Here is a 13,530-nt window from a genome sequence, read left to right as displayed (position 1 = left end):
TCTGTACAGATCGGACTTCACATCCGAAATCCAGTCTTGATAAGTCTGGTGGTTTTGAAACATCTTCTTTAATTAATAAAAACGGACTTCTTAGCCCTGTGTTTCAGACTTCCAAGTTCTTCTCCACTGAGAGCCCCAGATTTGGCGTATCTGTGGAGCACCGAAATTCCTTTAAAGACAAGCACAGGCCTCTTACAGCCCAACAGCAAGAACCACTTCAAAATTCTGACAAGTCCCTTCCTGGTACTGTACCTGTAGCCATATTTTCAAAATCGAAATTCAGCGTGGATTCTAATGGGGGAAAGCATGTTTGGGTGTGGAGCCAGCTGAACCTGGAATCGGAATCCTGACAGTCTCCTTGCTATTGCCATCTGGAGCGAAAAGTTGGCCCCTCTCTGCCTCAGTTTCTTGATCTGTAAAATGGGAACATTAGCACCCACTTCATAGACTCGGGCTGGTTTCAACGAGGTGATGCGCACGACGCGGCTATGCCTGGCACAGAATAGACGCTCAGCGAATGTCCTCTTGCCTTTCCTGATACCCGATCTGACCACAGGAGTAATCGTTGGGAATTGGAACTGTCCTAGGAAACCCAGTTTGTGTGCCTGCTTGTCTTGAGAGATACTGTTCCATGAAGTTTTTCCATCCGAGGAGTTGTTGCTGTTCCGAGGACACAGCTTCCCTTGCAGTGTATCCTGAGCCGGGCGTAGGGATCCGATGACAGTGCTGTGTGTGGACTCTCTCCGCCCCCAGAAGCAGGCCAGAGCGTCCCGGAGGGGATATTCTCATCGCCGTCTAGCTGCAAAACGACTGTTCCCTTCCCACTTGGATGGGCAGGGATCTTGATCGTGCCAGGTTTAAAGCAGAGGAGGAAAGGGGTCTCTAGGACCTTGTCGGGGAAACAACAGTGTCTGCCTGGCTTGGAAAACTGTCCTGAGGCACCTCCAGGCCAGGTCTGAGGGTGGAGCTGGTGGACCTTCTGCTCCTGGGACTTGCATTGGCAACTGACCTCCTGGGCTCCCAAGCAAAAGGCAGGGGCCTTGTCCAGTGACCTAATGATGTGTGAGGGACTCAGCCCTTTCTTGACAGTCACAAAAGGGTGTCCCTAGAAAACTGTGTCCTGTTTAACCAAAGGATAGTGAAGGTATGGGAGGGAGGAAGGGAAGGGCAGGGACAAAGGTGACAGGCAAAGGGACTTGATTTAAAAATTGACTTCTTCCAGAGCTACTCTTTGGCCCTTTCTGATCTGATGTGTGAAATTTGAAGAGGTAGAACTGTTTGTGACATTTTTCATGCAAGTTGGAGCACATTCCTGATGTGGGTAGAAGGAAATATGTCAGACGTTCACGGGGTGAGTCAGCATCACCTGCAGCCAGCCGTGGCCACCGGGGAAAGAGTCAAATATGGGCCGCAGAGCTGCGGTTAATAACCTTTCGTCCTGAGTCATTTAAAATGTTTTTTATGTTTCCTTTACATTGTTCAGTGATACTAACTGTACAATTTTGTTTTTCTTTTTTAAATTTAACGTTATCTCTAAAAAGGCCCTCTGTTATACACTTCATTTTTCATGACTACCTAATATTCCACTGTTGGAATGATATATCCTTTACTTAACAAAGACCTTATTGTAAAGCTATGTTAAAGTGGCAGTCAATGTCTCTATGCATGAAGAAAGTTTGTTGGCGTCTTAGATTATATACTTGGACTAGACTTCTGGAAATGGCTGGCATTCCTAGGTCAGTAGTGGGTATATTTTTCAGATGCTCTTAATACATATTGCCAAATTGCCCTTTAGCTCATTTTTACCAGTAATATTCCTGTCCACAGCAGTTTTCTCATGTCATCCTTACTTGTGGTGCGTATGATTCTGTTTATTCATGATAGGATGTAGGGAGCTGAAACATCCTACCCCCACCCTGTGGAGGGAGCTCAGGGGATAGAAGGGACTGAACCTCAAAGCTAAGAGGCCACTTCCCCTGCTCTCCTGTGCCCCCTCAGGCATCCTAGGAGAAGTGGGGGACGCCTACCCACTGAGATGTTGTGACTCCCCATCAACGGCCCTTGCTATGGAGTGACACAGAACCACTCAGCTGTCATGATGGAGTTGCCCAAACTAGGAGCCAATTGACTGTCCCTCACCCAGCCTTGCTCCTCTAGCTGCTTGTCATCTAGCCTATGGTGTCCCCGGGGACTTTCTTCACATTCTAACCCTGTCACAGAACCCACGGCCCCCGCGGAGGGAAGAGCAGCCCACAGCACCCAGGGCAGTGCTCCGCGTGAGGGGCCTGTTCCTCTGCCAAGCACCCTTTCCCGTGCGTCTGATGGGTGCTCTGTCGGCCCCGGAAGGCGAGCGTCTGTCTCCCGGTTCCACAGGTGTGTCACTTTCGTGTGGCTGCTGAAACAAACTGCCACATGACAGACATCTGTTCTCATGGTTCCAGAGGCCAGAATTTCTAAACCAAGGTGTCCGCAGGATCACGCCCCCTCCAAAGGCTCTAGGGGCGAATTTGTCCCTGCCTCTTGCAGCTTCTGGTGGCTCCTGGTGGCACACAGCTTGTCACAGCACAGGTGCAGTCTCCGCCCTGTCTTCACATGGCCCCTCCCCTCCTTTCTCTTTACCCTAGGACACCTCAAACACAACTTCACCTCTACCCTGTCAGTGTGTTGTTGTTCATTACATTGAGACTGTCAGCCCCAAGGTCATTGAACCCTAAGTGAGAGCCACCCGTTTATTCTCCACGTGATACATGGGGAAATTAAGACTTAGGGTAACCAGAGGAGTAAATGGGAGAATTCCAGTAATAACCTAGATGTCTTGATTTATCGTCTACATTCTAACCTGTAAAATATGCATTGTGGAAGTTGTCGGCACAACTGCTCTGCGCTGAATTGCAAAGAAACTCTTGGTCTCTCCACTACCGGATTCTCTTCCCTGGCACAGGACCCTTTGACACGCTGGCACCGATGGCTGTCTGTTCACGGGCTCTGACGAGCAGTGAATAGCCGCTTGCCACCTTGGCCCTGAGGGCCGGAAAGCACAGATGTGCATGACATCACCACACCTGGAACTCCAGCATCTGCCTGCTGGCCAACATCTGCGTTTTCTTCTTAGTTGGTACCTTTCCTTTCTCTTGCTTCCAAGCTAGAGTAGTAAATCCTTTAAAGATGACCTAAGCCCCAAATCCAAACCCCAGAGCCAAATGGATGACAAGAGGACAAACATGGCACATTGTCACAGGTCAGGTTGACGTGAGGTCATTGCCAGGGTCTAGGCCCCTTTGCTCCGGACCATGTCCATCATTGGGATTATGGTCATCTTGAGAACCACCCTAAAGAACCTAGAAGGACGTGTGGGGTCCTCATATTTTCTCGCCCTCCCAAAGTTCGCCATGACAGCGTGTGTATTGACACAGTGGAAGATGCCTACAGCCACATCCAATAACCAAATAAACCTAATGTCCTCGGCCTGGGCTTGTCAGACCCGAGCTGTAGTGTAGAGAAAGGAGCCCGCCCCCCAGCTCCGTTTGGTGAGCCGGTTTGGCGATCAGGAGCTCCAGGGGTCGCTGTCATCATGCCTGGGATCATTTCTTGTTATTGTGGATAATAATTTCATTATTCTCGTGAGCGCTCACCTCGAAGGACTTACGTCTTGAACAGCATTGTTTAATGACAAGTTTTGTCCTTGCTACCTGGCCTCCCCGGTGGCTGGAAATCTGATCAACAGGCTCTCGGCAAGTCCAAACCCTGGGCTGAACCTAATGGATGCGAAACGGAGGCTGTGCCACCGTCTCCTAAATAGCCCGGGTGCGATTAGACACTATCAGCTCCGAGGACACGTCCCATCTCCCCCGTGCCACCTCCACCCTCCGGGCTTCCTTGCCCCTCAACAATGGCACACAAAAGACAGAGCACGTGTTCCCCTGGCAGCCCCGGCAGCTGCCCGCTTACCAGCTGTCACGCATGCCTTCAGTGGGCGTGTGCAACCCGATCACCTGACCCGCTTCTCCCCGGGGAGAGTGGACCGCAGGCTGCCGAGCTGGGAGGCAGGACTCGGGAAGCTCACCTGTATTAGACGGGCGCTCGGTGCCCACCCAAGGCGGGTTGTCTGGCTTCTTCCTATTCCCAGAATCGCAAATCTAAAATAAGCACACAGAAGGCCCTGGAATGATATCGTGACATTGTCTTCTGCTCACATATAATCTCCTTCCTTCCTCTCGTTTAATTTTAGCTGCTTTTTCTGCCTATCTCCATCCCATTCCTCCAATGCTGGCCCTCGACGTTTGGGCTCTGGGGCCCCACCCACTGGGCCTTGGCTCTAAAGTCGCTGTCGGAGATCTCAGATGCTCAGTCAGTCCATAAACAAACATGATTTGAGCAGGCACCGCGTGCCGGGCCCTGGGCTTGTCACAGACGCGTGGATGATGGGGGTGGGCAGCCCACACCGAGCTTCTAAACTAGGCTGGAGAGCAGATCATGGGACTGGTCTACTAACCTGGATTTCAGAGGGATCCAGGAACACCCCAACACTGCTTACATAATTTTATGTATATAATCACACATTCTGGGGGGTGAGTTCATAGCTTTCATCAGCTTCACCTCGAAAGGTAAATAACTTTTCGGACAATCAGACTTTCTGAAGGAGCACTTGTTTTAACCGGGAGAGTCACTCGAGGTTTCACAGTGGGAGGCGGCCCTCGGAGGGGTGGGTTCCCGGGAGGCCTCAGGAAGGAGTATTGTGCTTAGAACCAGAGACCTTACGTTTCCTCACCTCTCTGGCCTCATAAAGTAAATCTGGGAAGTGGTGATAATCGCAGCGTCCCAGAGTTCGTGGAGGACTGTAACTATGCTCTTTGCTTTTCTGTGTGTGTGTGCCTTCCTTCGTATTCCCATACCCCTGTACAGTGCTTGACTCGGATCACAGTGGACACTAATCAATATTTGATGAATGTGCGAGTTAACTGAAATAATAAACGTGAGAGGGCTTTGTAAATCGCAGAGCACAGCTTCAACCGAAGATCTTTGTTTATAAGTACGCAGATTTTGCGCTTTGCAAACAGCACGCGCTAAGTGTCTTCTCCCCTTGAAACTGACCCTTTCCCCCGTAATGGGACTCAGAGGGCCAGCCCATCTGATGGGGCGTCTCTGGGCTGGCCGGGTGAGACGGGGGACTCAGAGGGCCAGCCCATCTGATGGGGCGTCTCTGGGCTGGCCGGGTGAGTGACAGCTGTGCCGACAACACTGACAAGATGCGCAGTTGCCTAAGAGCCCAGAGGTGACCTCACCCTCCAGGGGCTTGGCCTCTTTCACCCCAGCCGCCGCAGACACACACCTGCAGCCCTGCTCCCCGGGACGGGGCGGCTCCAGGAGCTCCTCGGCTGTCCTCGGGGCACTGGCCAGGGTGGACGGCGAGTCGGGAAGGGGGCCCTGCAGAGCTCTGTGGGGACCACTGATTGTAACCCCTCTGTGACTTCTTGGGATGGTAGAAACAATCGAATGCTCCTTTGTGGGACATTTTTGTATCCCCAACCCCTTACCCACAACCTCCTATCAGTGCCCGTGCTTAGAGAGAACAGATCTATCAATGTTTTTCTCCTGTGTGCCACCCAATGACAGCACGACTCATCCATAAACTGTGATCCCCCAGGGAGCGTGGGCTGGCTGGGAGGGGGAGGTGTTCACCGGCTCTGCCTGAAGGTGACAAGAGTTCTCAGAACAAGCTGGGAGAGTCGAGGCGAGTCCCCGTCTGACGGTTCCCTGCAGGTGCCAGAGGGAGGCAGAGCTGGGGAACTTGCTCCGGGCTCAGGATGGGGAGCCTGGTCCCAGATCCCCTACTCCAGACCGGAGCCCGTGTGTCATCACTGAGCTTCGGGAACTGCGGGGGCACCTGCAGTACTCGCAGGATCACTGTGACGGGGACAGTGCCTGCCGGCAGGGCCCCCACCGCGCGCCGGGTGCCTTCCCACCCACCTGATGCATCCGCACAGCAGCCACAGGGCTCCCGGGTGAGGAACTAGAGGCTCAGGGGTAAACAGCCCGCCCAGAGCCACGCAGTGAATACAGTGATACCTCGGTTCTCGAACGCCTCGGATTTCGACCAAATCGGTATTCGACCAGGAGATTCGAGAAACTTTTGTCTTGGAATCCGAACAAATATTTGGAACTCGAACTTCCGAGATGAGCCGAGTTGAGCCGAATGGCGTTCATTCGGCCCAGCGCGCCTTGCTTGCGTCACAGTGTGAGTGCAGAGAGAGAGTCACGCTTTGTGGAGAGAGTCACGCTTTACACTGAATTTAACCCTTAGACATACTGTACACTTTTATTTCTTGTTGAGACTTATGTTTTTCTACATATTATATACAAATTAGGCCAGTAAATAGGCATTTTCTGGGGCTTGGAACGAATTAATCCAGTTTCCATTATTTCCTATTGGGTTTCATTGCTTCGATTCTCGAACAATTTGGTTCTCGACCGTCCTCCTGGAACGAATTATGTTCGAGAACCGAGGTATCACTGTATGTGTTCGCGCCTGTATTTAAGTCCAGGCCTGTTTCCACTAGCGCGTGATTCTTCTCTCCTGCGTGGCTCTGTCTCTTAACATGATTTCTTCCTCCAGACCGTTGCTTTGTCCCTTACAATGACTGCAGACTCCACTGGCCTTCACCACCGGTCATGGAGCAGGGCCCACCCTCTCACCTGAACCTTCTTGCTGTAACATCTTGCTGGATTTCTTCTGTCGGCCTAGTGATTGGGCTCCCGCGTTCCTCTGGGCCCTGCTGTCCGCTCACCTGCCCTGACCTGCTAGCGCAGTGGGCACCAGCGCTGACCGGGCACCTTTCTCGGAGCAGACGCCCTGCTCTTGTGAACTGAGGGAAAGAAAGGCCGTTCCCTTCCCTGCCCCGGGCTCCGAGACACCTCTGTCCGTAAGAAAGCTGGGGCCCGACTGTACCAAGGGGAGGAGCGCCCACGTTTCATTGTCATCCCCTCGTGTGGAAATCCCTGGGCGTAGGTGCCCAGGCAGACCCTTCAGAGAAACAATGATGCAGTAGATCTTGAACTTGTCGACCAAGAGCAGCGGTGGAGAGCGCAGACGCCGGCAGAAACCGGGCTGAATCTCCTCCCTCCTTGGAGACAAGGCAGAGAGTTACTGGTTCTACTTCGGAGATGGAGAACGGAGGTAGAGGGACTTGCCTAACCTCACTTAGTGAGTGGGTCATTGAAGCCAAAACGTATGTCGTCCATCCCTGAGTGTCCCTGGGGACGGGGCACCTCTGGGTTGTTGCTGAGTGTTGGTTCTGGGCTCGGCACTGCCAACGTGTGACTCCAGCACAGGGCACCCCAGCCCGTCGCCTCACCCCACCCCGTCGCCTGACCCTGCTTGATGGAGGGAGACGGTGACACAGGGCACCTCCCCACTTCTGTGTCCCCCCGAGGGGCGGATCCCCGGCAGCTCACTCCCAGCACCAGGAATCTACCCTACAATTAGGCAAGAGATAAATCAAAGCCCAACTTGGCTGATGACATTCAGGAGCCAGTGGTGACCCCTGCCACACATATAAATCCCCGCAGGCTGGCCGAGGGCCTTTGTCTGGTTGGAGAGCTCGGGATTATCTGGCCCTCTTTGCTGATGTATGGAGTCACTGGCTGTCGGAGTGTTTACTAACGGTTATCACCTCGGTGCTTCGGCCATTATCAGAGGCAGGGCCGCCTGCCGGGGCCGGGGCTCGCACCCTCTCTATTACCACCTGTCATTGGCCGAGAGTGTGCGCCGATGCTGCCCAGCCCTCGCGGCCCGGGGAAGATAGTTTCTGACGGCTGATCAAAGAGCAGAAGCAAGGCCTGATAAAGAGTGTGTGTTGCGTGTACTTTTAACTCGGGGAAGCATTGGCATTTGCATTTTTTCCCCCTCGTCCTGGTGCTGGCAGGAACCAAGCCCAATAAATGCAGTGGATTCGGTTACCTAATCGCTGGGGAAATGGTATGTGCTTCAAGCAACAGAGCACGACTGTAATCTCCTTCCCAGAGAGAGTGGATGAAATAAGCTTTCACAGAAGACTTGCTGTATAATAAAGCAGAATAGTTTAAACGGAGACTTCTAAGTGAGCTCGCATGTAAAATCTAACCTTGGCATTCCGCAGAGCCCCGTGTATGTTTTGGAATTTGGGAACAGCTTCAGATTAGGGGACGGTCTTTGCTGGAGATGCTGCCACCCGACTCTTGCTGGCACCCCCCCACCACCACCACCAATGGGGCCCCGGTTGTGCACAGGCCCTTGGGCGGCTGGGATGCTCAGCGGTGAAGCCGAGTGAGTTCTGCACCGAGCATCAGAGACTGGAGTCCTTTTATTTTTTTTCAGTTACAGTTTGCGTTCAATATTATTTTGTATTAGTTTCAGCTGTACAGTGTAGTGCTTACACAATCTATACTTTCCACAGCGTTCCCTCTGATATTTCCAGTACCCACCTGGCACCGTGCATAATTATTACATTGTAATAACAGAGATCTGAGTTCTTAAACCAAGTCGGCCACAAACATGCCGTTGGATTTGGGGCCATACCTTCTCTGAAGTCCAAATGTAAAATGAGGAGGTGTGGTATGGGTTATAGGATATAGTGGTTTAGGGAGAAAAAAAAATGTTTTAAGTTTAAGCTTTATAACCCCTGTTTTAAATGAGTTTTAAGGCAAAGCCCTGTTGTATCAAACAGAGAAAAGTAGAGGTGTTTTGGTTTAAACTGGGAAGGAGGTTCCCTGCCTTTGACCTAGTTCCTGAAGCAGCCCCTGAAGACTTCAGAGGGACCCTGTCACTGCTCAGAAAACTGTTGAAAAAACACTCCCAACAACACAGAGATCATTTCCTGGAGAGACAGAGACAGACGGGGAGAGAGAGAGATGGAGAGAGAGAGAGAAAGAAGAGACATCAATTTATTGTTCCACTTATTTATGTATTCATGTGCTCTGACCAGGAATCGAACCCACAATAACCAACTGAGCCACCCGAGCAAGGCCCACATTGTGTTTTGTAGTGTTCGCGCCTTTGTCCGTCTTTAGAGGAGCGAAAGTGGCCCCTGGGCGGGGCGGACAGTTGGTGCTGGGTGGACAAAATGAACGGCCCTGGCAGCGTGCACTCAGTGTCCCATGTCCCCGTGTGCTGCAGGTACCTTCGACCGGAGCGTGACCCTGCTGGAGGTGTGCGGGAGCTGGCCTGAGGGCTTCGGGCTGCGGCACATGTCCTCCGTGGAGCACACCGAGGAGGGCCTGCGGGAGCGGCTCGCCGACGCCATGGCCGAGTCGCCCAGCCGGGACGTGGTGGGATCCGGAACAGGTAACGGTGGCATCGCGCCTCCAACATGGCACGGCTGCACCTGCTGGTGTGCAGCTTCTCTGGCGGGAGAGGGTGTCTGTTTGTTCCGACCATTTGCTGCTTTAGTTAGCTCTCTGGTTGCCGTCCACTGTGGAAGCTTCTAGTGATGGGAACCCTGTGTGAAGGGGGGTTCCCGGTGGAACTGACCCCCCCTAGGTGGAATTACGCATACAAAAAGGTAATAAACACAGCTGTATTCTGTAAGTGGCTCCCAGGACACCTTCTCCAGGGGAAGGGACCTCCTCGGGGTCTCTGAGGTGTTCAGCAGCCATAGGCACTGAGCTGTCACACACCTGCTTCTGTCCTGCGGGAGGCTCCAAGAACTGCGAGTATCGCTGGGGCCTGTCACTTGGGAGAGAACCGACATGGAGCAGGCAAGGATGGTGTGAGCCCGCCAGACAGCTTTCTCTTCTGCTGCCTTTCGCCCTCGTCTTGCCTCTGCGAGGGCCTAGCATCTGGGGCCTGGGCGGCTTCTCGCGTCCACAGAGCAATCAGAAGACATCCTTAGGTGATGGGTGAGCCTTGCCCAGCAAGCAGGTGTACACATGCACGCACACACGTGCACACACACGCAGAGCACACGCTTAGGAAAGACCTCCATCTCTACACAGTTACAATACCGCCTGCTCTCTTTTTTCCAAAGCTCCTCTTTAGTCTCGAAATGCATGCCGCTAGTGGCTGCTCTGGCCCAGCCTCCATGCCTGAGGAACACCGCGCCCCAGGCTCCTTCCCGGCTTCCTGAGGGCAGCGGGAACATGCGGGGTGGAGCAGAGCCAGGCGGCAGGCCGTGCGGCGCCCCGTGCCTGCCTGCAGAGAGGATCCGCAGAGGGGAGCTTACCACCTGGGGCAGGAATCAGGACCGGCTAGATGTAGAGCCAGACCATTGGGGCTTGAGATGCCTGCCGTTGTCACACAGACTCACTTCCCGGCGGATCGTCTGGTCTTTTGGATATTGGGGTTCAGCAGTTCAGCTTTCCCTCTCTTCTCCCCTACCCCATTTAGTCCCTGTGTTTCTACGCTAAGAGGACAGACATTGCACTCATCTCTCTCCCCACGGTGCCAGCTTTGTGCCTGCCGCCATGCTTGCAGGGTAGCGGCAGAGGACAGACGGGACGCCAGAGAGGGAGGGAGGCCGTGCACGAGACACCCACACGCCTTCTCGGGCCCCTGGAGAGGGCGGTCGGAGGACCAGCCTCCTTCCACACCCCTGCTCCCCTGGAAGGGAAGGAAGCGGCCACACCCCGTCCCGCTCCCCGTGCAGGCAGACTCCTGCACACCGTCGCTCTGTCCCCAGCTCTCCAGCTGTGGGTGGCAGGTCATCGTGTGCTGTTCTCCCCCCTGGGTCCCCAGACGAGGAGCAGCTCTGCTGTTTGCTGGGGTTTGACCCCCTTTTTCTTGGCAACTGTCCGAGGCCAGAAACATGGTTCCCTTTCTGAACCTTGCTCAGAGCACGGCCTTTCCCCCGAATCTCGGGGACCCTGGCCAGCCCCAGCTCACATAAGCCAGGGCCTGGGGTCACCGGCCTCACTGCCCAGGAGCTGCCCTTCCAGGGGTCAGTGTCCCCCAAAGCCGCTGGGAGCGGCTCAGCGTCATCTCACAAGCAGACGTGAAGGTGCCTTCGGTCAGGGTCGGGGACCTCAGCCTGGCACAGACAGTTAGTAACCTGAGCAAAACTGGCAGTGGTTCATGTGCCAGACAGCTGAGGGATTCAGGAGAGACTGTGGCCTTAAGCAGGTTCATAAAATTTAAAAAAAAAAAAGAGGGAGGAAATTAAAACTGCGTGACCCACTGGTCAGAAAATAGGAGACGCCCTTTCTGAGCAGAGGGATTTCATGTTCCTCCCCCAACTGTCACCGAAAGGGATTCTCGGTCTCCTTTGACCACAGGAAATGCGTATCTTACTTTTTAAAACCTCTGCCCCCGTGTTCAAGGCCAGCAAGTCGAGCCGATGTTGTGGAAGTGAACCTGCTTTCCTCTGCCCCTGCTGAGAGTCGCTTTTCCCAGCTGAGAACTGCAGAGAGGGTATCGGCCTGCTGGTCAGCCCCGGGCCTGAAAGGGCGGCCGAGCACACCCACGCGGAGCCGCCTGCTGTCCCCAGAGAGCCAGGGGACAGTGCGACGCTGGGTGAGCGTCTCCAGCGAGTCGCCCTCGGCCCATCAGCCTCTCTCTCCCTCTCTCTCTCTCTTCCCCCAACCCTGCTTCTGTGGGTGGCTCACAGGTCAGGGTGCCATCCAGTGCTTGCCTGTTGGCACCAGAGATGGCCAGTCCCTGTCGTGTCTTCCAGGAGGCACTGTGTTCCGTGTGGCCACGGGCCTGCTGGTCTGTAAGCAAGGTAGGAGAGGGGCGCGCTCTCCTGAGCCCTACGCTGCAGCCTCGTGTAAGCCTCGCTGTTGCACAGGTCCAGCTACTGGCGTGCTGGTCAGTGTTTAACACCCAGCTCTCGAAGGGAAGCAGGAAAGCCCTGGTTTGTAGCATCTGGGGATTTCCGCAGTGTAAAGACTCATTATGGCCAATTTCAGGCGATCAACATGATGTCAGCCATCTAGCAGAATTCCTGAGAACGCGACATCAGCTTAGCGACTTATTAATTACTCCAGCACCCCGCTGGGAAGCCGGACACGGTGCCGCTCAGCTCCCCACAGAATGGCCAACCCCTTCAGACCTTCCTGTTCGGAGTGGTCTGTGACCCAGCAGCAGCACACAGACCCAGCTGCTGGTCACAACTGCAGGCGCTCAGACCCAGGTAGCCCTACGGAATGGGCGCCTGTGTTTCACAAGACCTCCGTGCACCTCGGCGTGTGAGGGGGTCTGTTTTCAGACGCCGTGAGCCGAGGAGGAGGTGCGAGCTCTGGCCTCCATGGTGGCTGCTGACCAGTCAGTCTGATTGGATCACGTGCGACTTCCCAGCCCGGGCCCCAAAGTAACCGGCTAGATTGCTTTCCTGCCGATATTGTCGCACCCCCGGCCCCTGTTTACGCTTCCGTTGTCCCCGTTCAGCAAAATTCCAAATCGAGGTCAGTCTAACTCCGCTCCTCCACTTGGGGTGCTGCAGAACCATCACAAGCTGTTCGGATTGGTGCCCCGACAAATGTAAAGTCTCTGCTCTCCAGTGAGGCCTGGCAGGCCCTCCTCTGCCCTCCTCTGCAGGTCTGTTTGCACCCGTCTTCTGCAGCAGAACCAGTGCCTACAGCAGTGTGGCACCCTGCGGTGTGCAGCAACTACGGACGGACGGACGGACGGACGGACGGACGGAGGAGCCTGCATTCGCCCTAGCCGCCAGGCTCCGTCCCAGCCCCGCCTGCTGCTGGGCTCGCCGTCTGCTTTCACTCTGAGATTCCCAGATCTCTGGTCCTCTGCGCATTTGTTTTCTATTTTTTATTTTATGTTTTCATATGACTGCTCATTCTCTAGTATGACGTAATGTGCTATTCATTTAGTGGGTACATAGGCTTATTCCATCCTCTGGAAATCAGTCTCTCCTCTTCTGCATGGACGCGGTTTTGAAGGTCCCATTCTCAGATCTCTGACCCCGCCGTCTGGCCTCCCACTCTCAGAAAGCGGCTAAGTGGCGGCCGTCATCTGAACAACCTCTTGACGTCCTGCACTCAGACCCTGCATGTCCCTGGCCTTCCCTTTGCCTCCTGGCCCTGCCCCCAGGCCGCCCAACCACAGCGGCCACTCACACGCTTACCTCAACACTGTCAACAAAGTCCCGTACCCCAGCGAAGTCTCCCTACACCAGCGCTGGCCTGTGAGCCACACCCCGCGGTCCCCGGGGCCTTGCCTCCGCTGCTGCTGCAGCCTCGGATACTGTCTCCGAACTGACCTCGTCCAGATAATCTCCCTGTTGGCTTTCTCTCCTGATCTCCAGGACCATCTGAACAGTCACCTCCTGGCCTCCTCTCCCCTCAACCCTGTCCTTCTCCCTGGTTCGCCCCATCTCATTGTGCCCAAGGCCCATGGTGGCCGGCTGCTGCCCCCTCTCTGCCCAGGCTCCAGCCTCGCCGGGCTCCCCGAGGGTCTGCGAGCCCACGTGCTGTCTGCGCCCGGCCCTGCACACACTTCCCCCCGGCTGGAATGCCGCCCCCCACAGCCCCTCCTCGCTCCATCACCCCCCTCAAAATAACCTAATTCCTGCTTAGCAGACATTCCTTTCAAAATTGCCCTTTCTA

The 13,530-nt window shown here is 54.6% G+C and overlaps 1 protein-coding gene across 4 annotated transcripts in view; it reads left to right on the top strand.

The window, feature by feature from the left end:
• The window catches only part of BCAS3 (BCAS3 microtubule associated cell migration factor), a 517,634-nt gene that overhangs the window by 488,027 nt on the left and 16,077 nt on the right, over positions 1–13,530 (top strand). For all 4 annotated transcript variants that reach the window (XM_036268042.1, XM_036268041.1, XM_036268040.1 and 1 more), the window contains one exon: positions 9,152–9,319. In XM_036268042.1, the coding sequence (XP_036123935.1) occupies positions 9,152–9,319 (168 nt within the window). The remainder of the gene's footprint in view (positions 1–9,151; positions 9,320–13,530) is intronic.

This window comes from Molossus molossus, unplaced genomic scaffold (genome assembly GCF_014108415.1).
Source record: "Molossus molossus isolate mMolMol1 unplaced genomic scaffold, mMolMol1.p scaffold_m16_p_19, whole genome shotgun sequence".
Taxonomy (NCBI): Eukaryota; Metazoa; Chordata; class Mammalia; order Chiroptera; family Molossidae; genus Molossus; species Molossus molossus.
The sequence above is the reverse complement of the archived record's forward strand: the minus strand, read 5'-3'. Positions and strand labels throughout refer to the sequence as shown.